This window comes from Musca autumnalis, unplaced genomic scaffold (genome assembly GCF_047663935.1).
Source record: "Musca autumnalis isolate F117 unplaced genomic scaffold, ASM4766393v1 scaffold_2, whole genome shotgun sequence".
NCBI classification, from domain to species: domain Eukaryota; kingdom Metazoa; phylum Arthropoda; class Insecta; order Diptera; family Muscidae; genus Musca; species Musca autumnalis.
In genome coordinates, this window is record NW_027411755.1 from 185,690,240 (window position 1) to 185,717,384 (window position 27,145).

The 27,145-nt window shown below is 38.1% G+C and overlaps 1 protein-coding gene across 50 annotated transcripts in view; it reads right to left on the reverse strand.

Annotated features, from left to right (window-relative positions):
* The window catches only part of Nhe2 (Na[+]/H[+] hydrogen exchanger 2), a 323,901-nt gene that overhangs the window by 175,970 nt on the left and 120,786 nt on the right, over positions 1-27,145 (reverse strand). For all 50 annotated transcript variants that reach the window (XM_073970324.1, XM_073970332.1, XM_073970334.1 and 47 more), the window contains one exon: positions 19,046-20,607. In XM_073970324.1, the coding sequence (XP_073826425.1) occupies positions 19,046-20,290 (1,245 nt within the window). In that variant the 5' untranslated portion in view covers positions 20,291-20,607. The remainder of the gene's footprint in view (positions 1-19,045; positions 20,608-27,145) is intronic.

Genomic DNA, 27,145 nt, shown 5'->3' on the forward strand with positions numbered 1-27,145 from the left:
CTCAAACCCCTCTCCACCGAAATTCAACAAAGTATATTGCTTATTTTCACCAGGGGACAACCCTGTACATCATCTGAAAATTACATGAAAATCGGTTCTGAAGGTTTGGACATATAACATATTTAAAAAAGGCATGGTCGGGCCTTTAGATCCCACAATAAGGATTTAGGGTGGGGGACACAACCACCATTGCCAATTTATTTGCAAACTGATACGTTCGCAGATTTACAAATATAGCGTTTTTAAAAAATAGTGCCTAGTGGAGGTTCCCCGGCCCTTCGGAAATTCAACAAAATATAATTCCTATTTTCAACAAGGGTCATCCCTGTACATTCTCTGAAATTTTCAGGAAAATAGGTTCAGTAGTTTCAGAGATATAACATATTTAAAAAAGTTGGCATGGTCGGGTCTTTAGGCCCCAAATAAGTACCTAGGGTCGGAGGTTCGACCACCGTTGCCTCGCAAATTTATTTTCTTACCGATACGTTCATTAGTTTTTAAAAAATAGGGCCTAGTGGAGGAATCCTGCCCCGCAGAAATTTAACAAAATAGGTAGCCTATTTCCACCACAGGTCTTCCCTATACATTCTCTGAAATTTTCAAGAAAATCGGTTCAGCCGATTGAAGATTGACTATCTTTGCCCGGGTACAAAAATGTTTTTATACCAAAATTTCGGATAAGTTCACTTTAAAACCTGCTCTCGAATCACTTTGATTTTTGTTGAAGCAACTTGCATTCACTGACCCCCTTTATGATGGTACAGGTTTTTTCAGGGGCAAGTTAATACTTCCTGAGAAAATATCCCGGAAACTTAGCCCCAAACTTATATTCAGTTCGAAGATGGGCAATACCGGCCCACAACTTCCATTACTTCCCCCCAAAATATAAAAAATTTCACTAAAATGGTATGCAAGATACACTTTCTTTAACGGGGAACCAATTTAGTCCAAACGTGGGATCTTCTAATATTTTGTCCAAATTTACTTTCTTCTTCTTTATTTGCCAACCCGTATTCGGGTGTTAGCGATCATACAATTATGTTTTACATTGTTAACAATTTGATTATATTTTTTATTCCATTATAGATAGGTTTCGATTCTTGGCAGCATTCAGGAGGTTTCTTTCGTCTTGCATTCCCGTCCATTCTTGAATATTTCTTATCCATGATGTTTCTTTTCTGCCTCTTGGTCTTCTTGCATCTATTGTGGTTTGGATAATGGCTTGGAGGAGCTTATATTTTTCATTGCGCATTATATGACCCAGATAAGATGTTTTTCGGCTTTTTACATCGCGTGTTATTTTTCGTTCCACATTCATCCGTCGTAGTACTTCTTCATTTGAAACGTGGTCAGTCCAGCGAATTTTTAGAATACGACGATAAATCCACATTTCAAAAGAATTTAGTCGTTTTTCGTCGGCTAATTTTATCGTCCAAGTTTCTGCAGAGTATAATAATACTGACCATATGTAGCATCTGACAAAACGTATTTTCTTTTTTTTTTCGTTGAAAGGCTTATGTCATGGCTGGTTAGCGTTTTCTTATATTTGGAAAATGAATTTCTTGCCATTTCGATTCGGCACTTAATTTCACTTGACATATCCCAACGGTCATTTATCTGGACTCCTAGATATGTATATGTTCTTACACGTTCTATTTCTATGTTATTAATTATCATAGGTACATTATTTTCCACCTGTTTTCTGCTGACAATCATATATTTAGTTTTTCTTATGTTTATTGATAATCCATATTTTTCACTGGTCTTCATGAGTGCATCTATTAGTCTTTGTAGCCCTGCTAAGCTGCTTGCCAGTAATGTGGTGTCATCAGCGTAACGAATGTTATTGATGAGGATGTTATTTATGCTAATGCCAATGTTTTTGGAAGCTATTGATTCTTGAAAAATTTTTTCAGAATATATATTAAAGAGAAGAGGTGACAAAATACATCCTTGCCGTACACCTTTCGAAATTGGGATATTGTCAGATAATTCACCATCCACTTTAATATTTGATACTTGTTTCCAGTATAGATTTTGAATACATCTTTTATCACATTCTTCTAGTCCAATATCGGTTAAAATATCCATCAACTTATCGTGTTTTACGGTATCAAACGCCTTCTCGTAGTCCACAAAACAATGAAAGACGTCCTTTTGAACTTCGCGGCATTTTTGTACTAGAACGTGAACTCCAAGCAATGCTTCTCGGGTACCCATGCCTTCTCTGAATCCAAATTGTGTGTTACCCATATGCATCTCGCATAATGGGTATATTCGTCTGTGTATTAAATTTACTTTAACTTCCAAAAAATGGTCCATTTGGTCCTCTTGTTAAGGTACCTTCCCTGCAAAAGTTCAACATTTTTGTTTAAGAGCAGTTTAGGGTATGTTCGAAGATCCTTTGGAAATGTATACCGATGCTATTTTGGTGGTCCTGCTTACAGCGATATTATGTTTTCCGTGGGCAAGTTCATGCTTCCTGGCATACTGGTCCAAATACAATGACCCACTGAAATGACTAGTTGGGACGATATCTATCGAAAAGATATGACTCCCAAAATAAGATCCACTTTTATAATGGACTATGTCTGTCCATTGCTTCAAGTACCTCCTCCGCAACTCTTTTGAACTTTAATCCTAATCCACATTCTTGTCTGTAAGTTCAAACGTTCCAAATGTGCCTCAAAATTCTGAAAAGACCCTAAATACATTCGATCTGTCCGTAGATGAAAGTTTCAATTCACATAGGCTGAGGGTATATCTCTGTCGGCAAATCCGACTTATATTTTTTATTTGTTATATTTAAATATCCATCCTAAACAAATAATGACAAAGGCATCATATATTAGAACGCGCTTTAAAGATAATCAATCATTCTCCTTAGATTAAAAATCGTTTCTAGAAAATATGTAACTTTCGCCCTTAAACAATTTTAATAAACCCATAAAGGGATACATGGCGGCGTATGATTAATGTCGTAAATTATACGCATTAGTAGTAAACAAAGAAAACTAATGCGTATGTGTTCTGACATTAGTCCATTTTGTTTTTCTAAAGTCTCTAATGAAAATAATACTTTGTAAGTATTCAAGCAATACAACATTTTCTAGAGACACTCTTTAAATCAAAGCAAATTTATCAAAATAATGAATTTGTAGCAGAAATTCAAAATGCAAATATTATACAATCTTATTAATGAATACCTTTCCCAAGGCAATTGAATGTTTTTCTATTGAAACAATAATCCTGAACAAATACTGCCGTAGACATCATAGACATCACATTCTTCAGATTTTAAAGGAGACTAGATTTCTTTACTCAAAAGGATGGAATTAACTTCAGTCTCTATAGATTAAAAAACACAACTTTCTAGAAAATAGCTTAAATGCCCTTCAAAATTTTAATTAACAAAGTTCGTTGCTAATCCCAAGAAAAGAACAAAACAAAGACAAAAACTTAAAGTTTGTCGCCTGTGATATTTGATATTTTTGTTTATATCATCAAATTTTGTTGACACACACACAAATCTATTGGATTAATGACCAACGTCTTGTCTTTTTTGTAATATTATTAACAAGTTTGTGTTGGCGTCTAACGAGAAAAAAAAAACAAAGCACAATATACTTCAGATGTGAAAAGCCCTATCACCATGGCAAATCAATGGCAACGAATGATAATAAAAATATAGATATTTACATTACATAGAAAGAAGAAAACTCTGAAGAAGAAACAAAAAACGGATCATAAATAAGCTTAAAATTACAGCAAGAATAGCAAACGAAAAAAAAAACATGCAAACAATAAGACCCTTCCAAGAATGCTAGACAAACAAAAAAGAAGACCAGACCCAATGTGGAGATGATATCAAGATTAAAATTTAATATTAATTCTGTGAACAAAAGATGTGAAAAATAAAAAATACTTGAGAAAATGTTGCTAATTGCACCAAAAAAAACAAGAAAGAAAACACTTTAGGTTGACGAACAACTGTCAGCAGCATTGTGTTCCAAATGTCCCTTGGGGAAAATAAATACATATATGCTAAAACATCAACTGATCTTTGTCCTAGAAATTTTAACCGAATACAGCTAGAAAAACCGGTCGATTCCTCAACCATTTATTTAAAGAAGACTTGCCCAACCGAAGTTGACCCAAATTAAAGGTAATAATACAATTTTAATTCATTCTTGCGTTAAGTAAATACAAATACAAATTGTAAACTATTTTCAAAAAAAAAAAAATAACGGTACCTAACGTTTGTGTGCCTATTTTCCTAACGTTTTTTTATTAAACAGACAAATATTTGTAACAAATGTTTTGTGCCCTGTTTTAGCCGCAATAAATGTTTATTTAGAAAAAAAAAAACAACAATAAAACAAACACGACAAAGCTACAATTAAATAACTGTGAAATTTAAATAAATGTTAATGGCAACCTTGTTTGATTTATGAGCATTTCAGCTGAAACAAATTACACAACTATACATAGAGGGCAACAAATGCTACTTCTCCCTCACAATTAGCTCCATACAATGCAGTCATAGATCCACCGGTCCATACGTTTACTATCGATCATATAACATTTTGTTTTATTCACCAGACTTTACACAGCATTTAAATGTGAATACAAAATAAGGAAAAAAGGTTTTGTTTGGTTTTTATGAATGGATAAATTGACAAAGTACAGAAATGTAAATAAGTTTTAAATGCTTAAATAATAGTAGCAGCAGCAAAAAATGCTTATCATTAATTACATGACTTTAGAAATTATATAATTTTAATTTGTAAAGTGAAAAGTCATGTGGCTAAATGACTTTGTGTTAATGTGAGGTTGTTTATGAAGAAGAAGGTGTTTTTGTGCCATGGGAAGTCATTTGTATTTTAAGAAATTTTGTAACATTTTTAACAATTTCTAGACAAAAGTTACATTGTGACATGGAATACTTTCCATGGGTTGATTCTATTTATAAGAAACCTGATCTGGCGAGATCAGATCCATGAAAGTGTTGCATTTCTACAAAATATATTCGCAATAGAAATGACTTATAAAGAGCTCATTATCTTTAAAATATTTATAGAAGACCTACAAATCAAAATTTAAATAATATTACAACTAAGGCGCATACTTTATGACATTAGTCATACGCTCTCAGTGCCCTTTGTGTTGAAATAACTACCCCGCAAATTTTGAAGGAGGGGATTCCATGCGATGACGTGATTTCATGGCATCTTTTGCATTGGTTCAAACGAAGTCATGAAAGATCCGATCTTTTCATTAGCATTTGAACCAATGCAAAGGAAGTCGTGAAAAATCCGATCTTTTCATCAGCATTTGAACCCATTATATCGATCTAATAGAGATGAATTTTGTGTTTTTATTTATACACATTTTACTAAACCTATAAGATTAATTATTTACAATAGGCTTGATGTTGTCGGAGACTCGAAAACTAGAATTGGACAATCCCGTTCAATTGCACGATTCGGATCGTTCGATCGATCAATGGACACCGGTAATTTCTTTGACAAAACTGCGTATACTTAATTTCACACGTTGGTTTTTATGATTTTACTCTTTCATCTTTGAACGAGGACAGTGATCCGGATCGTTCAATTGAACAAGATTGCCCAACTCTATCGAAAACACAAATAAGCGTTGATAAAACTCTCGTTGTAATGATAATTTCATTGCAAAGGGTTCGTGGAAATGACATGCCAAAGCATTGGTGAAAATGACATGACTTGCACCCATGATTGAATGGCATCTTTGGCATCGAACATTTTGCTGGGTACATGTAATGCTCTGTAACGAAAATACGTTTTGGTTAAATAGAACAATATTTTTGGTATCCTATAAGTGGATTTTAAGAAGATATGATTACATGACTCTAGAAATTTTATAATTTTACTATGTAAAGCCATGTGACAAACTGACTACTACCGACTAAAGTGAGGTTGTTTACGAAGAAGAAGGTGTTTTTGTGACATGGAAAATGATTTGTATTATAAGAAATTTGTAATATTTTTTAGACCAAGAATATATTGTGACCTGAAATACTTTGCATGGATTCTATTTATAAGAATCTGGAGAATCAGCTAAATGAAAGATGTAACTTTATAGAAAATATATTTAGGACGTATTTCACCAAAAATTCAATTTTAAAAGACATGGCAACTAGGGCGCATACGTTATGACATTAGTCATGCGCTCCAATATCCCTTGTGTACAAATAGCAATATGTATTTCTGAATCTAGGGCGCATTAGTACCGTCGTAAGTCATACGCGCCTTATACCCTTCTGTTCAAATGTTTTTTAATACCTCATGTTCTTCAATGCAACGACATCTGTAATCAGGGTCACAAAAATCAAACAAAAAACATATGTTTTGAATTATATTACGGGTGATCAAACAAGAGGTACTTTTTACAACAGTCTTTTTTGACAGATCACGAGTGAGTCGTGTCACGTGTTCATGTTATTTTTGTTAAGTACTGTTTGTTTCAAAATGATGCCGGTTAGAACTTCATCGTCAATGACGTCCGTTACTGCGCCGTGATAACCGACTATTTGAAGTCTGAAATTGAAGCTCGTAATCTCGGCGACATTTGCTTTCAACAAAACGGCGCACAGTATCACGACCGTGGCCAAAAACGTGAAGTACTTTTTGCTATATGAGGATTTAAATCCGACAATTTTAGTTAATATGTATTTTTGTGTTTTTTTTTTTCTAAAATTAATAAATTATATTATGCGTTAATATTTAAAATTTAAAAGTAACGGTCGCTGCAAAAATTGTTCCTAAGTTCTCCTGGGATGTAATAAACTTGGCTATACTTTTGTTTGCATGTAAATATTAATCATATGGTGTTTACATTTACCTAAACATTTATTACTAAGTTTATTAATTTTCTGAAGCAAATTTTAAATTGAGTGGAGTGGGAAAAAATTGTATAAAAGTGTATATCGATATTTTTGCTGTATGAGTAGTAAAAAGTGAGTACTTCAAATATATAAAGGTCCCAGCTGCAGAGGTTTGCAGACGAATGTGTCATTTCTCTTTTTCAGCGACCACCTCACTGAGAGGATACCCCCTTTTTTAACAAATCGTTTTGCGGTGTTGGCTATAGCGCAAAAACGAATGAACCGATCATCATATATTTTTGTGGGCTTATTAGGTACCTAATAATCTTGCTTTCAAACGAGAGAAGTTTATAAAAACCAATTTTTAAAAAAATTGTGAGCAGCGAATATCAAAATTCGAATTTTTACAAAAAAATTGACCGTTTTTTTTTACCACTAAGCGGTCAAAATTGGATATTGAGGCCAAAACACTCAAAATACCGAAAATGAGGATGCACGGTTCAATGGGGGCTATAGGAAGACGAGGACCTATACCGACATATTTCTGGTGGAAGGTTATAAGTCCCCCAACGGAGACTTAATACCAATTTTCTGCCATTTCGGTCTGATAATCATGCTAAAACCTCCAAAATACCGAAAATCGGGAGGTACCGTCCTATGGGGGCTATATGAAGGCGTGGACCTATGCAGACAAATTTCAAGGTGAAGGTATAATGCCCACTACGAAGACTAAATACCAAATTTCAGCAATTTCGGTGTAATAATGAGGCTAAAATCTTCAAAATACCGATAATCGGGAGGTACCGTTGTATGGGGGCTATATCAAAACGTGGACCTAAGCCCACAATTCTCTGTTGGAATGTTTGATACCTCTGCCGAAGGCTAACCACAAAATTTGAATACTTTCGGTTGGTCATTGTGTCTAAAAAATTCAAAATACCGAAAATCGGGAGGTACGGTTCTATGGGGGCTATATCAAAACGTGGACCGACCAACCCAATTTTTTGTCCTGAAGATTGCAAGTCAATAATAGGTACATGTACCAAAATTTATGCACCTACGACAACTCCTTCTATTTTTGGCCACAGTTAATATGAACTCGAGACATTGTGCGGCGCCACTTCCTAAACATCGTATTGAAAGAACACTTCGGTGAGCACGTTTTGGACCAGTCGATTGGCCACCAAGATCGTCTCATATCAATCCGTTAGACTTTTTCCTGTGAGAATATGTAAAGTCAAAATTGTATGCGGATAAAGCCGCTTCGATTCCGGTCTTGGGGGGAAACATCAAAGTGTCATTCGCCAGTTACCAGTCGAAAAGCTTGAACGAGTCATGGAAAATTGGTCTCAACGGATGAACGGTCTGAGACGTAGCCTCGGTCAATATTTGTTAGACACATTCTGCAAAAAATAAATGTCAACGAATGTTCTTTCAAATGATAATAAACCTTCCCCATTCAATTTGATTTTTCTGTGTTTTTTCTTTTCTTTTAAGTAGGGACCTCTAAATGGATCACCCTTTACTTCGGGTTCTCCGTTAGTAAGCTGGTATCGGCAGTTATTTTAGTTGTTGCCCGTAGGTTTTTTTCAGAGTTCTCGGGCCATGGTCACAACAATTTTAGGCTTAAAACCCCCCGGATAAGCCCCATACCTTAAATGCATTCGTGTTGCGGCTGACAAACCATTGAATGTAAGTTCGTGAGGTTTCGTTTTTTTCTGTATTGGAAGCATGCTTCGAATTCTTCTTGTCCGTGTCGGGACCAAGGAAAAACCCGGACCAAAGTGCAGGTAAACACCGATGAGATGCAATATATGTGATAAGTGGTTGCATTGTGTTTCAGGACTTGTCCAGCTCGAACATAGTCGTCATCGGAATACTCAGTCCACTCCAGCAGCGAAACAGTCGCAGCAATTACAACCTCATATTACTCCTGAAAATACTAACTTTTTGCAATTCCAGTGAGTCATGCGAGGTAGGATCAAAGAAATAGTGAATTCATGAGTCGACAGTCAAAAATTGGAAAATTGGAAATTGGAAAATTGACAGATTTCGCATTTGTCTCCAGTAGCAAAGGCTCTTGAGATTTTAGTCCTCCCCACCATTAGAAATATAAACGAGCGGAAGCTCGTCAACATCGATTCCGTAAACAGCATAGCACTACAACTGCGCTGCACGACCTCTGCACACATATTAGTCGAGCACTCAACCAAAACAAGAGGTGCGATAGGACAGTTTTGGTGGAGCTCAACAATATCAAAAACCTTTGACATCGATAATACTACCCGGTGACCAAGTTTGAAATGTCAAATAATCAATTATATCTGTGAATACCAGTGGTACGTGGAATTCAGGAACAGGAAGTCAAACCCTCATAGAGACAAACAGTTATCAAGCTGTATACCACCCCTCCCAACGGCATTGAGATCGTAACGTATGCGGATAATTGTATGATCTTAGTGTCAGGTAGCTTCCCTAATGTCATTTGTGAAAGACTGAACTGACTGACTTTTTCCACGCGAGAAATATGAAGGTATCCACCACAACGTCTACGGCCAGTCGGTTCAGTATATGAAATGCGGTGAAGAGCACAGATTTGAATGTCCTGGTCGATGCCCAACACAATTCCGAACCCAAACTACGCCGATGATTTTAGGGCTAATATTCCACACTATGTTCACATCGTCTGCGCATGAAACAATTATTTGCGCCAAGCTGAGATGTAGGAAAACGTTCCAGAATTCCCTAGCCGGAAGTACTTGGAGTGCAGACAAAGCAACCTTGTTTAACAGATATAATGCGATACGTGGTCTGTAGCGCCAGTGTGTTACGCGAAAGTAAGTGCAACGCGACGGGACAATATTTATATCTGCCAGAACGCCGACCTGAGATCTGAAAACACGGTGCTTCCTCATACATCAGTGGACCATCTTCAACAGGAGACTTCCTCAAGATTCTACAAGTAACATTCGACAGTATTTCTACGTCGTCTGCGCATGTCACAGCTATCTGCGACAAGATGAGATGTAGGAACAAGGTCTTCAAGTCCCTAGCGGGTTACACTAGGGGCGCAGTCAAATCAACCTTGTTGGCCACATACAATGCCATACGTCAGCCTGTGGTAAACTATGCGATGCCGGTGTGATCCGCAAAAATAAGTGTATAGCGATGGGACAATATTTAAAGCTGTCAGAATGCCGCCCAGAGATGTGCAACAGGATACTACCTCATGTCATCAGTGGATCATCTGCATGAGCAGACGAAAATTCTTCCAGTACGGGAACAAAATGGAATACTCTCGTTGCATGGCATACTTGTTGATCGGGTGTTGATTGAGAGTCATCCAGATTACCGTATGGTTGATAGGACTCTCCCATCCAGGCATCTCAGGATGGATCTTCATGATCTAGAGAGGGAGAGTTCCAAGAATACAAGAGGGAATCCCAAGATCTGCAAGCAGATTTGAATAGCATTCACACAAATGCAGTCGCAGATGCCATAAACAACTATAGTGTGAATACGGTGGTCCTCGGAGTACATCCCCCCATCTATCTCAGCTGAAGAACGTAAGCTGTCACAAACAAACCAAAATTGTTGTGGCTCAACTACGTTCGGGATAATGCAGCGGTCTAAATTCATATAGGGCAAGGATAGATGACACCGCGCAAAACATCTGTCCAACTTGTACTGTCCTCACGACAACTGCCTAACCAAGCCTTTTGAGCTACATCCTGTAGCTTTGTGGAAGCAGACCTTGTGGACCATCCATTATGTTTGGAAGAATGGAACTGCTCACGAAACACATAATATAAATAAAGAATAGCGGTAAACCGGACTACAATGAGTACCTTAGGTAAAAAATTTCAAAACGATCTTCGATCTGTGGTTAAACAGCACTTAAGCGAAATTTTTGAAATTATGCGAAGGATTACATATGTGGTTAGGACGAAATTTTTGGATGCGGAAAGTTTCGGCCAAGTCGGCTAATCCATTCGCAAGCTACCGTGCTCGTCAATCATTCTAGTCGTTTTATCTTAGGAAGCATGAAAAAGTTGCACCGTTATAATAGGGCCCACTCACGAGGACAGCCCTTAAATTACATTTTGCGAAAATTTGTGATATTTATTGTGGGAGGTAGCCGAAGTAATAGACCGATACAATCCATATTCGAACCTGATCTATATATTTGGAAGAAATATGCATACATACTCAAATATTTTCCCATAATATTCCCGAAGGGAAACGGGAGACCACTTTTCTCTTATCAATGAGTGCCAACCGCTTCATATTCATGATAATGATATGGTACATACTTTTTATAGCCGAGTCCGAACGGGGCACAGCGGTTCAGGAATCGATTTTCCTGGCCAAAACCAAAATTTTTGTCGTCACCGAGATTGTTAATTTCTATATGGGATTCGATAGTAAAAATATTGAAACTAAGGAAACCAAAAAATTAGGTCAAAATATTCGAAGGTGTGGGGGTGGCGTGTCCCGAAAGACGAGCATTTTTCGCAATATTAGAAAATACGTCATTTATGCGAATTTTTGGAGAAAGAATTTCTCGGAAACTATAACAGATATTGTGTTTATTGTTTTTTGTTAGGTAGGTAGGTAGGTAGGTAGGACCGTTGTCTTTACGAACCGTTTCAATAAATTACCGTAGCGTTTACACGAAGTGAGCTATTTTATTTATTACTCACAGGTCCTAAACTGCACTTTTCTGAAATTTTTTGTAGGTGGTAATTTAAGGAGTTGACATTTATAGCCAATATTCTAACCGGATCTATGTCTCGTAAAAATATTACGATATGAAAAGTATGGATCAAATAGGTAACTGCCTTCGAGAGTTATCGTGCGCACCATTTTAGCGAAAATTTTTGAACTTTGGTAGGGAAGGTACCACAAGGAGAGGACAGATATGGCCCATCTTAGAACTTGTTTTAATTTTGTGCAAAATGTTACGACTGCCAAATTTTGGATCAAATCGGTTTATCCGTTCGTGAGTTATCGTGCGCTCCATCTACTAGACAAGGTGCCATAGCGGTTTTTACAGCTTTCGGGCCATTTTTGCAGAAAATATAGACTTGCCCCTGAAAAAACTTGTACCGTCGAAGTGGGGGCAGCAAATACACGTTGCTACAACAAAACTCAATGCGATTCGAGAGGAGGTCTTAAACTACGTTCAAAGTATGGACCAAATCGGTAAGTCCCCTCAGAGTTATCGTGCGCATAATTTTTGCAACAAATTTCGATCTTTTGTGGGGAAGGTACCCGAGGAAGTCGTCCGATATGGCCCATATTCGAACTTAAACTAAGTTTGGGCAAAAGTAGTAAGTCCCTTCGAGAGTTATCGTGGGCATAATTTTTGCAAAAAATTTCGAACTTTTGTGGTGAAGGTACCCGAGGAAGTGGTCCGATATGGCCCATATTCGAACTTAAACTAATTTTATGCAAAATAAGTATAAAATTTGCTTTGAATCGCTTGATCCGTTCAAAAGTTATCATGCGCACCAGCCAGCCAGACAGACAGTGAAACGGACAGACGGACGGACATTGCTAAATCAACTCCAAATTGTCCGAAACACATAAAACCATTATTTCTATGATACACATTTTGGCCGTATCAAATGTATATACATACCAGAGTACGGATTGAGATGATTCGTCTTTTTTATGTATTCATTCTTTCGTTGCTATTGACATGCATTCATTCACAAATATCAACTGATGTTGTTGCTTTACATGCATTCAATATTTTTGATGATTGCCTTCTTCAAACACCGTTTTTCTAGTGCCGTTACATGTCAAGCAACAAAATGACAATAAAATAGTGCAAAAAATAAAAGCCGGTGTTTACCGTACTATAAAGAAAAATAAAAAAAGCAAAATATGGGATATTTTTTCCTTAATACAAAAAGAAAATAACGAAATCTTAAACGGACTTGTATACTGTCATAAGTGCAGTAATTTGTACAAATATAATGGAAAACAAACATCTAATTTGGTGCGACACAAGTGTTACCTTATGGACAAATCTAATATGGAACTGAAAAAAATCAGTAGTTCTGATAAAGACGACTTTATAAACGTATGTTCCCAGTGGATTGTAGAGGACTGTCGTCCATTTTCTGCCGTAAATGGTAGCGGTTTTAAAAAACTTGCTGAAGCTTTAATAAATATCGGTGCAAAATATGGAAGCAATACCGATATATCGGATCTTATACCTGATGCAACAACAATATCAAAGAGAATACATCTTAAAGCGGAGGAGAAACGAAATGAAGTGAAGAGCGAAGTTAAGGAAGCTGTGAATAATAAAGTGGCGTCGATAACAACTGACTTGTGGACGGACGACTTTATAAAAAGACAGTTTTTGTGCGTTACATTTCATTTTATGAAGGAGTCCCAGTTGAAAAATATAGTATTAGGGGTAAAGTCAATGGATTTTGAAAAAGCTTCCGGAGAAAATATATTGATCAAATTAAAAGATATTTTAAATGACTTTGAAGTTTACAACTTAGATAACATTAAATTCGTTACGGACAGAGGATCCAATATTCTAAAAGTTTTAAAAAATTATACACACCTAAATTGCTCAAATCATCTATTTAATAATGTGTTGCAAGCTGCTGTTAGTAATACAGAAGAATTGCAGCCTACCCTTGAATCATGTAAGAAATTAGTCAAATACTTTAAAAAAAGCAATTTACAGCATGTTTTGACTACCTCCTTGAAAAACTACTGTGTAACTCGCTGGTATACACATTATAATCTATTTAAATCTATTTTGAACAATTGGGTTTCAATTCAGGAAATACTTACTAGTAAAATGGAAATGAATAGAACTGAAGGAATCAACTTCTCTATTTTGGTAGCTTTAGTAGAGCTTTTTGAAATTTTTTATAAAATAAGCAATAAATTGCAGGGCTCTAATTATATCACCAGTAACTATATTTGTTTATCAATTAAAACACTAAAAAATATATGTGAGGTTAAGCCAACTGATTCTACTCTAATAGAGAAATTAAAAACAAACATTATAAGAGAAATAGATACAACATGGATTCCTAATATAAGCATTTACCAATACTCTTCTTGTTTTTTGTATCCCCCAACGAACCGCTTTTTGGAAGAAGGTATTTTGACAGAAGTGAAAAATTTTTGCGTTTCACAAATTTTAAATGATCAGGAATGTATTGCATCGACTTTGAGTAGAGCACAGTCTCAAGGTCCAGATGATACTTCAGATACTAGTGACTTTGCATTGTTCTTTTCTGAATTCATCATTAGCCCAACTCTGACATTAGAAGAAGGTATCAATGACGAAGTAAATCGGTATGCTTGTTGTCGTGTTAACGCTGACATGAACTTTCACGCTTTGGAATGGTGGGACCATCACGTTACGGAATACCCAAGGCTGTCGAAATTTGCGAAGAGAATTTTAGTCATTCCTGCAAGTAGTGCAGCTTCGGAGAGGGTTTTTTCTGCAGCTGGAAATTTAATAAGCGAAAAAAGAAATCGATTGTCTCCAAAAGTCGTAAATAATGTTTTATTTTTGAATTCGGTATATAAATATGAACAACCTATGTCTTAAGATTTAACATTAACAAAGTTTATAATTAATACAATATCTTATTAATAGTATTTATTTGTTTCTCAGAATACTGAATTCCTCTATAAATAAGTGTGCATAAATTATTAATAAGCTTTTTTGTGTTTCTAACTCAGATTGGCGAGTTATTTTTAAATCTTCCAAAGTTTTTGTCCAACAGCTTTGGGTTTTGAAATATTGCTTATGACCATATTTTATATATCGACTACGATTCACTGAAATCGTACAATATAGCCCTATGCTATATCTCAGGGACAAAAATAATTCACCAATATGAGTTGTAAAAACAAAAATATCAAAAAATGCAAACTTTTTCATTTTCTTACATTTTTTAATCTCTACCTTTTCGTGTATTTTATTATCTTAAATGAATATTTTCTATCTAAGGAACTACTGTTTTAATTTTGAATTACATATATTAATATATATATTTTTTTAAATAGACATGAATTACATATCATTTCCTATTACATTAAATAAAAAAACGTGTAATAAAATAATCGACAAGAAAGTCTCTTATGTTTCAATCAATCAACAATGTTGACCATTCACACCATTCGCTGCCTTTTAGGTGTGTTATGTGTGATTGAGAGAAGGCAAGCAATGCAATGCAATGTTTTCGCTGTACTCTGTTGCGATGAATGGTGTTGTGTGGTGTTGTTTTAAAATGATGTGAGGTGACGACAATAGACAATGGTTTCTGTGAATGCATTCAAAGGCAATGAAATCGCCATTCAAACCGTACTCTGATACATACCCTCATTAGCATAAATGCTGAGGGTATAAAAAAATTAATTTTTTTGAAAAGATTAAAAAAAATACAAAAGTTACAGAGTTTTGGCCAGGAAAAAAACGATTCTGAACCACTGTGCGGCGTTTCTTTCAACGCCACGTATAAAGAAGTTTTTCATGGATGAAGGACTCAGGAAATATTGCGCTGCGGGAATTTGCCCCCGCTGAAAATTTGGATGTTCGGGTAAGGGATTGAACCACAGACCCACATACATGGATACGATGTGCACGTTTTCGGACAAAACGAATAATTAATTCGTAAGTTATCTTGCTCATCAGTCATTTTAGTGTTTGTCGGCAGGGGTTTTTATAGATTTTGGGTCACTAACTCGAAAAGTGTGAACTTGCCCTCAAAAAAAATTGAACCGTCGTAATTTGGGCCACAAGTACAACCTACTGCAAAAATTTCAAAACTATCCGAAACATGTCTTTACACTGGACTTTTGCGAAAAATGTTGTGGAAATACCTGAAGGAGTACACTGATATAGCCCATATTCGAACCTGATCTATATCTGGAAGAAATATTGCGATGTGCAGTGTTTTGACCACATCGGTCATTCCTTTCGATGGTTATGGTGCGCACCAGCGAAACATTTTGAAGTTTTGCAGATGAGATAACAGATGTAGTAGATCGATTCGGTCCATCTTCGAACTTGATCTAAGTTTGGACAAAATATTACGAGGACCAAATGCAGGACCAAATCGGCTCATACATAAAAACGGACAGGACTAAACCGACTTCAAATTATCTCAAAAGGATTACTTTGAAACATAGGACACAAAGTATTACTTTGAAATATAGCTTCGTTAGCCTGAAAACAGGGGTGACGTAGGGGATGGAAGATACCAAGCAACGGTCCTGACCGGTTTTAACATGGCAAAGCCCAGGATTTACCTTGGTCCCTCTTTCATCCCAAGTGGACACTGACCTCCCCGTGGTGTCATTTTTCGAGTTACCGAGAAAAATCGGTAAAACTAATATACTTATAATTTCGATAATTAACGAAATTTGTTGGTTAGTTAACAACCAAAAAGAGATTTGTCGCTAAGTCCTACCGATAGCAACAGTGTTTTCAACTTTTATTGGTACTTTTCTTTCATAATTTGGCATTTTAATTTTAACGATTTTGTCGATAACTCAAAAATTGAGTTACAGAATTCCACTACTGGTATCCAGCTTCACTCCAGTGAATGAAAGACTTGCTGCAATTCGAATAAAAGCTTAATTCTTCAACATCAGCTTTATTTGCGCTCATGCTCCCACTGATGAAAAGGACGAACAGACCAAAGATATATTTTACGAGCGCTTAGAAGAAACATATGACCGTTGCCCTGCCTATGACATCATCATTCTAGGCTATTTTAATGCCAAAATTGGAAAGGAGAATATCTTTGGCCCAACAGTCGGGAAATTCAGTCTCCACAGTGAAACATCTGACAATGGTATGAGGCTGATAGACTTTGCAGCTGCAAAAAACATGGTAGTTAGCAGTACCAGATTTAATCATCTCGATATTCATAAGGGCACCTGGCTGTCTCCAGATAAGAAAACAAGAAACCAAATTGATCATGTTGTGATAGATGGAAGACATTCATCGAGCGTGTTGGATGTACGATCGTTCCGAGGCGCAAACATTGATTCGGACCACTACCTTGTTGCAGCAAAGGTACGCACCCGCTTAAACGTAGCAAACAAAGTACGAACTGACACAACACGAAAGTTAGACATCGGTAAGCTGCAATCACAACAGATAGCCACAGCATATTCCACTCAACTAGCCCAATTTCTTAATCAAAGCACTCCTCATCCCGATAACATATCAGCGCAAAATCCATACTTGGATACCAGAGACCTCCACCAAGGAATCCATGGTATGATGAGGAGTGTCGTGCTGCCACCGAAGAGAAAAATGCGGCATATAGGGCTACCTTACAATCCGTAGCAACGCGTAGCGCACGAGATAGATACAGTGAGAAAAGGAGAGAGGAGAAACGTCTTTTCCGCAGGAAAAAGAGAGAGATGGAAAAGCGGGAGTGTGAAAAAATCGAGATGTACAGGAGCCAGAATGAAGTCCGAAAATTCTACCAAAGAGTCAAGCATCAAACTGATGTCTTTGGTACAGGCACATCCTCCTGTAGAGACCAGCAAGGTAATTTGGTGACTGATACAGATAGTGTACTCAGGATATGGAAAGAACATTTTTCAAATCTGTTGGTATCCAATAGCAGCGAAGACGATGAAGATGCCACAGTCCCAATCCCAGAATATGGTATTGAATGTATACCGCCCAGCCAAGATGAGGTAAAGACAGCAATAAATCGGCTGAAGAATAATAAGGCAGCAGGGGCCGATGGCTTACCAGCCGAGCTGTTCAAAACCGGAGGCGACACGCTGATAAGGTGTATTCATCAGCTAGTTAGCACCATCTGGCAGGAAGAACGAGTATCCGAAGATTGGAACCTGAGTATCCTGTGCCCCGTCCACAAGAAGGGAGATAAGACTGTATGCTCTAACTGTAGGGTATCCCCGCAAAGTTCATCCGGCTTTGTAAAATGACTTTAACTGACACGAGGTCCTCAGTTAAAATAGGAAAGAACCTCTCCGAAGAGTTTGGTACCAAAAGAGGTTTCAGACAAGGAGACAGCCTTTCGTGTGATGTCTTCAACATCCTGCTGGAAAAGGTTATACGAGAGGCAAACGTCAAAAGAAGTGGCACAATCTACACCAATAGTCACATGTTACTTGCTTATGCTGATGATATAGACATCATGGGCCGATCAGTAAAAGAAGTAACTGATACCTTTATAAAGGTCGAAGGAGAATCTGGTAAAGTGGGTCTGGCGGTAAACGGTGAGAATACCAAGTTGATGGTGTCGACGCGCATGCATCCATTGAGCTCGGACCTATTGTGGATGTTGGTTCCTATAATATTGAGGTAGTAAAAGACTTCGTCTACCTCGGCACCTCCGTAAACACAACAAACGACATCAGTTGTGAAATAAAAAGAAGAATTGTATTGGCCAACAGATGCTACTTTGGTTTAAGTAAGCAGTTTAAAAACAAAGCCACATCTCGTCAAACAAAAATAACGCTCTACAAAACACTGATACTACCCATGCTGATGTATGGCTCCGAAGCCTGGGTACTTGCGCAAGCAGACATGGCAGTGCTTGGCGTGGTCGAGAGAAAAATTCTTCGAAATATCTACGGACCAATCTGCGTTGACGGTGAATATCGACGTCGCATGAACCACGAGCTGTATCTGCTATACAACGACATCAATATTGTTAAACGTGTCGAGATGCAGCGATTGCGTTGGCTAGGCCATATCATAAGAATGAGCGATGATGAACCCGCTAAAAAGGCGTATGAATACATGCCACATGGCGGTGCACGCAGAATTGGCAGGCCAAGGAATAGATGGCGTAAACAAGTGGATGATGAGATGAAAAGGCGCGGTATTCCAGAGTGCGAAGCAACAAATAGAGAGGAAGAGGAGATCTCTTCTTAGTTCGGCCTATAGAACAAATGTTCTGTAATGGGCCAGCTAAGTAAGTAAGTAAGTAAGCCTGAAAACAGAGGGTATTACACATATTATTTTGACCGATCAATTTCCGTTGTTGTTTACAGTAAATCATTGTATTGATCGTGTTTATTCGTTAACTACACAAAGCCGATTCCACATCTGTATTACCGGTTCCACAATGAAAAACTATATGATCAACTATTTTGTTGTATTTTTTTAATAAGAGAAAAATGTTCGATACTTACATTGACTTTTCCCGGGGTAACGGTGTAAACACTTTCAGCGCCAACACCAACAGCTTGACCGGTTACAGCATTACCATCAGCACCGCTACCACCAGCCGCCGTATTGGGTCGTGCATCAATGCGTTGTATGCAGGAAAAGAAGAAGCAGACCAATAATAAGAATATCACCTTTTTACTGGTGAGCAACTTAAATTGGAAAGGTTTTCGTTTATCCGCCTTAGGGTCATTGGCCGACGAAGAAGCTGTTGTTGTGGATTGTTGCATTTGGGTTTCGGGTTTTTGGCGATAGATTTCAAAACGTGGATCATTACGTTTAATGGTATTGCGTTCACAGAAATTGACAAAACCCAACCAAAGGGCTAGGAGTAATGCTTTTATGCTGGCCTTGAATTTAGATAAAGACGACGCGGAGGCTGAAGTTGACGACGTAGAAGATGAGGAGGCGGCAAGTTTGGAATTTTTATTTACAATATCTTCATTAACATCATCATCAACATCATTATCATGTTCTTCCTTGTTGTGCTCTTGCGACTTAGAATTAAGTTTTCTCTTAATTAAGTTATTTGTTGTAGTAGTTGTTGTTGGGATTACATCGCTGCCATCAGTTGCAGCAGCAACTTCATGGGGTTTCTTTACACTAAATGAATTTTCTGCTAATTTATTACTATTCATAGTATTATCATTAGTTGTTTTTGTAGTTGTATTATTAATATTTTTACTAAATATTATTTTAGCACCATTCAAAACCGTTGTTGTTTTTTCTAAATTTGTTGTTTGTCCAATATCATCATTATCATTATCATCATTGACATTATCATCATTTGATTTAAAGCATTTTTCACAGCATTCATTTATCGATTTTCTATCTAACAAACCGTCACCTTCATCATCATCACCTCCACCATTACCAGCACTAACACTGCTGCACCAGCAGGCCCGTCGGGCCAAATTCAATTCCTGTTCCAATGATGATGTCTTCTTTTTATCCAACGACAAAGGTGCTTTCTTATGCTGCTCCATCTTGGATTCCATTATTTTTTTACTAACAGCCATATTTTCTGATGTTGTTGTTGTATTTGTAAATTTCGGGGATTTTTGTTTTTGATTTTGAAGAGACGGAGGAAGAGGAGAAGATTTCACAAAATCTTTTGCTCGTTGTTGTTGTTTGTTGGCGTTATCGTCGCCGTTTTCGGGACCTCGAAAGAAAATTTCATTGGAATTCCTTAGAAAGAGGTCTTGGAACATAACTTTCTCTTATATCCAACAACAATGTTGAACATAAAAATTTTTACTAATTACAAAGAGGGGGAAATAAACGAAATTTTGACGGGTGGTTATCTCTACGGGAATGAGTTAACCAAAGGGTGTAAACCTTATTTTTAATAAATGTTTGGGTTTTTGAGACGTTCTTAATTTTAGTTTTGTTTCTATCACGCCAACATTTGTAGTGTTAAGTAGTTGTAGTTGTTGTTGTATTAAAAACTATAATATGGGGACGTTAATGTTGTTGTAAGCAGTTGGTAGTTGCTGTGGAAAATTAAGTACGTTGTTTCAATTAAGATCTGTAAAGAGGGAAAGAAAACATTTTAAAAATTAGTCAAATTAAAACTTATGTAATTTACTGAAACATTAATATAGAACAGACATACAAGTACCGCAAGCTCTAGTTATTATTAAAAAAAAAACAAGTAACAAGTAGGAACGGCGCTAAGTTCGGTAAGGCCGAACTTGTTATACCTTCCACCACGACTTGTATTGAGGTAAAATTGAACAATTAGTTTCCTTTCGTTTATGAAGAAGACTAAATACTAAAATTCAGCAAGTTCGGTAAAACAATGTGGCTAACCTTCAAAATACCGAAATTCGGGAGGTACCGTTCCATGGGGGCTATATCAAAACGTCTATCTATATCTACAAATCTCTGGCGGAAAGTTTTTAGACACAAAAAAGACTAAATAGCAAATTTCCGATATTTCGGTAAAAACTTCAAAATACCGAAAATCAAGAAGTACGCTTCTACGAGGGATATAGGAACCCGCGGACTTATACTGATAATTCTCTTCTGGAATATTTTATAACCCCATGCAAGACTACATAACAAATTTCAGTCGGTGGGATATTGACGTCACAACCTTTAGAATTACGAAAATCGGGAGGTACAGTTCTATAGGGTCTATATCGAAACGTGGACCTATACCGACGTATTTCAGTCAGAAAGGCTTTTACCTCCAACAAATACTAAATACCAAATTTCAGCCATTTCGGTGGGTTTCTGTGGTCACAACCTTCAAAATACCGAAAATCGGGAGGTACCGTTCTATGGTGGTTATATGAAGGCGTGGACCTATACCGAAAAATTTCATACGGAACGGTTAATACCACAAATGAATACCAAATACCAAATTTCAGACCTATACCGACAAATTTCACATAGAACGTTTAGTACCCCAAATGAAGACCAAATATCAAATTTCAGCCATTTCGGTGGAATATAGAGGCCCAACCTTCAAAATACGGGAAATAGAGAGGTGCCATTCTATGGGGACTATACTAAGGCGTGGACCTGTACCGAAAAGTTTCTGGGGGAAAGTTGTATACCCCAACGAAGAATAAATACCAAATTTCAGCCAATTCTGAGGAATATTGAGGCCACAACCTTCAAAATACCGAAAATTGGGAGGTACCGTTCTATGGGGGCTATATGAAGGCGTGGACCTATTCCGACAAATTTCATATAGAACGTTTAATACCCCAAATGAAGACCAAATATCAAATTTCAGTCATTTCGGTGGATTATTGTGGCCCCAACCTTCAAAATACCGAAAATCAAGAGGTACCGTTCTTTGGGGGCTATATGAAGGCGTGGACCACTCCGACACATTTCTGGGGAAAAGTTGTTTACCCCCAACGAAGACCAAATATCAAATTTCAGTCATTTCGGTGTGAAAATGAGGCTAAAACCTTCAAAATACCTGAAATCGGGAGGTACTTTGCTATGGGGGCTATATGAAGACGTGGACCTATACCGAAAAATTTCAGGTCGATTGTTTTATACCCCCAAAGGAGACTTAATACAAAATTTCAGTGGGATATTGAGGACACTACCTTCAAAATACCGAAAATCGGGAGGTACCGTTCTATGGGGGCTATATGAAGACGTGGACCTTTGCCAACAAATTTCAGGTGGAAAGTTTTATACCTCCAACGAAGACCAAATACCAAATTTGAGCCATTTCGATGGGGTTAAGCATATGCTAATTTTATGCAAATATGCCAAAATATGCAAAAATTTCTGGGCCTAATTCGCTTCGTAACAGTCAAGGAGATAAGTTCAGTACTGCGAAGGAGGGGTCTGCTCCTAGACTAGAACATGAAACGTAAGAGTACCGCTGAGGGACAGGCTATGGTCGGTAAGTATACAGGCTGCAAGAAAGAATTGTCATCTGAGAACACGAACCAATCCCGACAGCACAAGATCGTGATCGTTAATCCGAAGGCCCGTAACCTTCGCCCAAAAAGAAAATAGTGTATTCGTCCCATCGAATCCACACCCTATGCCAACCGCCCTTAACCAGGAACCCGAGGAGAAAAAGCCCAGTACTGCGAAGGAAAACCGACCTCATCAAGGGTCATGGAAAATATGTAAAAACTTTATGACAAGCCGGTCTCAATGACAGATCGGCCCCTATGATCCCAGCGGACGACTTTCGAGTGTCAATCATTGAAAAAACTAACACCAATAGGAAAATCAGCGGCAGTAATTGGTTAGTCAGACTGGTCTAAAACCACACGCTGTATGGAATCTAAGATGCGTGAGCTGCCTAAGAAACAATTGTCATCTAGGAACAAAAATCAATCCCCTCCACCCATCGACCTCCTATGCCAACTACCCTTAACCAGAAAGTCAAGGAGAAAAATCCAGTACTTCGAAGACAAACACGCCTCCGGAAAATACGACCTGCAAGGCTCATGGACAAGGACGCAAAAAGCCTTATAACAGACCGGCACCTATGATGCCTGAGGACGACCGTCGAGTGACAGTCATTGACAAAACTAACCCCAATGGGAAACTCAGCGACAGTCATTGGTTGTTAGTCGAGATTGGTTGACAGGTAGTAAGGAACCTGAGGTGGATAGGCTTCCTGAGAAGCAATTGCCATCTGAGAAGCTGAATTCCAACAGCACAGGACTGTGAAAAGTGTGCGTCCTTCTAAAGGTCTACTGCATTCGCCCAGGAAGCCAATGGTTTCTTCGCTAGCTAACCCATCGACCTCCTATGCAGCCGTCCTTTCCATAAAGGCAATGAGAAAAGCCCAATTGTGCTAGATCTGACTCGAACCCGAAAGGAAAGAGTACGTTTGAGGGACAGCTTATGGTCGGTAAGTTCTGCGGTAAGGCTGCAAGAAAGAATTCCCATCTGTGAAGAAACGTGTTCGTTCTTCCGAAGGCCACAACCCTCGCCCAAGAAGACAATGGTTTCTTAATCGATCGACCTCCTATGCAGTCCTCTTTCCTAAGAAGTCAAGGAGAAAAGCCCTAGCTAACAGGAAAGGCGATCTACAAGGACACAAAAAATTTCATGATGCCCGAAAACGACCTTCGAGTGGCATTCATTGAGAAAGCTGACCGCTATGGGAAAATCTACGACAGTCATTGGTTGCTTGTCGAGAATGGCCTAAGTCCACTGGCTGCATGGAAGCTAAGGTGGTTGGGTTGCCTGAGAAAAAATCATCATCTGAGAAGGCGAACCAATCCCTACACGACTTTTAAAAGTCATTTAACAGTCATTCCATCAACCTGCAGCCGTCCATGCCAAAAAAGTCAACAGTAATTCCTCAGAAAAAGTCGACCTACAAGGCTCATGGAAAAATATTCCCAACAATTTTATGACAGGCCGGTCCCAATGTTGCCTTCGAGTGGCAGTTATTGACACAACTGTCCCCCATGGGGAAACTCAGCGCAGTTATCGGTTGCTAGTCGACACTGGTCTAAGTCCACAGGCCGTAAGGAAGCTAATGTATATGGACTGACTGAGAAATAATTGCTATCTGAGAAGACGAACCAAACCCAACAGCACAAAACTGGAAAACGTGTTCGTGTTTTTAAAGGCGCCCAGACAGCCAACCTCTCGACCTTCTATACAACCGTCCTTGGCCAAAAAGCTAAGGAAAACAACAGTATTGCGAAGGCAACAACCTCCTCAGGAAAACTGACCTACAGGTTTTTGGACTAGGACGCAACAAGCCTTATGACGACAGACCTGTCCCAATTATGCCGAGACCGACCTTCGAGTGCAATCATTCACAATGGTGACCCCCGTGTGATAATCAGTAACAGTCATTGATTGCTAGTGTTCTAAGGAGCGTCATTGACCGACAGTTTGCAAGGATTTTTCCTAAAGAAAGAACTAGATTTGTCTTCAAGCTGTTAATGGCCGTGGTGAACTCTTTGGGAAGGAGCTAAGCTTGCAGCTGTATCGATATCTAATATTACCTGCCAGTTATGTGTTGCCAACAGGGATTCCTCCACAAACCGTGTATAAGGAGGTCGTACGAGAATGTCTGAACTTTAAAATTCATATCTCCTTATATCGGGCTGGAATAATATCATTAGTCTGACCCCTTGTAAATAATCTGAAGGTACCCAAAGCAAACCAAATGTCTGGTTTCCGACACGTCTGAACAATTTCGGAATCAAATTTTTTCAGATTTCGTTCCGATTTCTAAATGATTTTTTTGAAAAAAAAATATTTCAGATTTTGTACATATCGCGTTCCGATATCGAAGCGAATGCCGGAAGTATATTTCCCTTCCGAATTTCGCAAGGATTGTCTTTAGATTTCGTTCCGAAAACGATACATTTCGTTCCGAAAATATGTCAACCACTTCATACAACGTTCGTTATGATATCGTTACGATTTCGGATCCGACATCGGACATAGCATCGATTTCGTTACGATGTCGGGTACGATTTTTGTTTGCTGGGTATGGACATTATAGTTGTTGTTGTTGTAAAGAGAAAAGAAAGAGAAGAAATCCTAAGCACCAACATCCAGTCCCAGAAAGCGAGCCGCTAAATGTGAATGTGTCCATAGTGAGTGCGGTGACAGGTCCGTCGTATTTGCACGACATGCGTATAAGTGTCGCATGATGTGCAGTGATTAGCCACACTTTAGACAAGTGGCAGTTATCTCAGGAGGGATTTGTGGAATGTTTGGAAGCTCCTTACAAAAATCGTGTTTGATTGACACGTTTCTTTCAGATGGAGGTCTGGTGTAATATTGTGGGGTCCTGTTTGGTGCATTTAATTGCATGTTGTCTTGTTAATAATGTGCAGTGAGGTCGCACCGGGAGAAGCTTTTCCTCGTGGTGCAAATGGTCTTCGGGGGCTTTGTAGTGGCACCCGGTTGCGTTGCGCAGTGCAGTATTTTGGGCCCTTTAAAGATTTCCCTATTGCTCATACTGATAACTATCGCTTAATACTGATGACCACATCGGAGCTGCGTAGTGCATGAGGGGGCGTCCTATGGTTTTGCGCGTTTGTGATCTAGGTTGCTGTTGACCCTGTTGGTGAGCAGAATCTTGAGGAGTATTTTCTGCCTATATCGAGCCTTTAATTGATATGACAAGATTTTCGTATTCAAGCAGCAGATGTCTTGATCTCTGACATACCTGCCCGAAAAGTGTTGTTAGCATGTTGTTATAATGCTATCTGTCTATACGGAGCTCACATTGGTGTACTTTGGAAGGGAGCTAAGGTTGCTGCTGTCTCTATGACTGACATGCCCCACAGAAAAGTTTTGCCAGTATGGGTTCCTCCATAAGTACATCATACTAATACCTGACCCCTCGTAAGGAAAATAGATCTATGGAAATTGAGACTGCTATGAACTCGGTTGGGGAGCCACCGTGGTTTAGTTGTAAGCACGTCCGCCCTGCACTTAGAAAGTCTGCGAAGTATTTTAAAGATCATCAATTTATAGAAATCTTTTTAAAGATCCTCGGCCTTTGAAAGTAAAGATCTGCTTACATAGGCCTGGTATATCATTAGTCTGACCCTTTGTAAGGTAAATGGAGGTATGGCGAGGAGTAGTTTCTTCCATTCTTATGTTACGTGACACATATTTCCTCACAGAAATAAACTCCCCAATAGTTCTCTCCTCTCGTCACTAGCCGCATTGATTTCTTTATATAAATTTCCATACATAATGGACCTCGCCTTTTTTCACTTGACCTTGGCAATCAATTTCGAGGCATAAATATTTTTTTATGGGGGGCCTCAATCAAGGGATGACAGCATAAATTGCACATCTGTCACAATATTTTGTGGGGCTGTTTAAGGAACACTTTATTTAAATTATTTTTTTATTGGAATAAATTTTAATTAAATTGTGGCACACATTGTTTTGTTGGGCACATGCTCAGCGCGGGTCGGTCGGTTACACAAAGGCAGGCATGCAGAAAAACAATTTCATAAAAAAAGTAAACAATTTAACAATTGAAAATAATTGACAAAAAAGTGAGCAACTTGCTGGTGGTAGCACAATTGATAATTTATTTAAGAACGACGGCACATTGTTGCAGGTTTAAGGCTAACTGGGGGGTAGCACCACCATTCCAAGCACACATTACACATTCAAATTGTTTAATTGATAAGCAATTTTCATTCATTTATTTTGACACTGATAAAAAAATATTTCGAAAATAAGAACATTCCGATATCAACACATTTTTTTTTTTTTGTTAATAAAAAAATACCCGTACACAAAAAACAACACACAGATGATCAAGGAACGCCAGCCAACCAACCAATCAATCCACTTATTGCTAAACATCAAACAAATTAATTGGAAGAAATTATAAATGTCCCGATCCGGTTATTTTCACTTTCTTTTATTTTTTGAATGGAACGTATCAATGCGTCGCGTATCACGTTGTCTTCAGATATTCTGACTGACCTCACGCAATAACCAACTCAAACTGGTTTGAAAGTTTCTTAATAGCGAACCTTTATAACTTTCTGTGCTGCTATCTTCCAAAAACAACAAGAACAACAAAGATGCCGTTGATACGCCGAAAGAGAAGACGAGGCGTCGTCCAG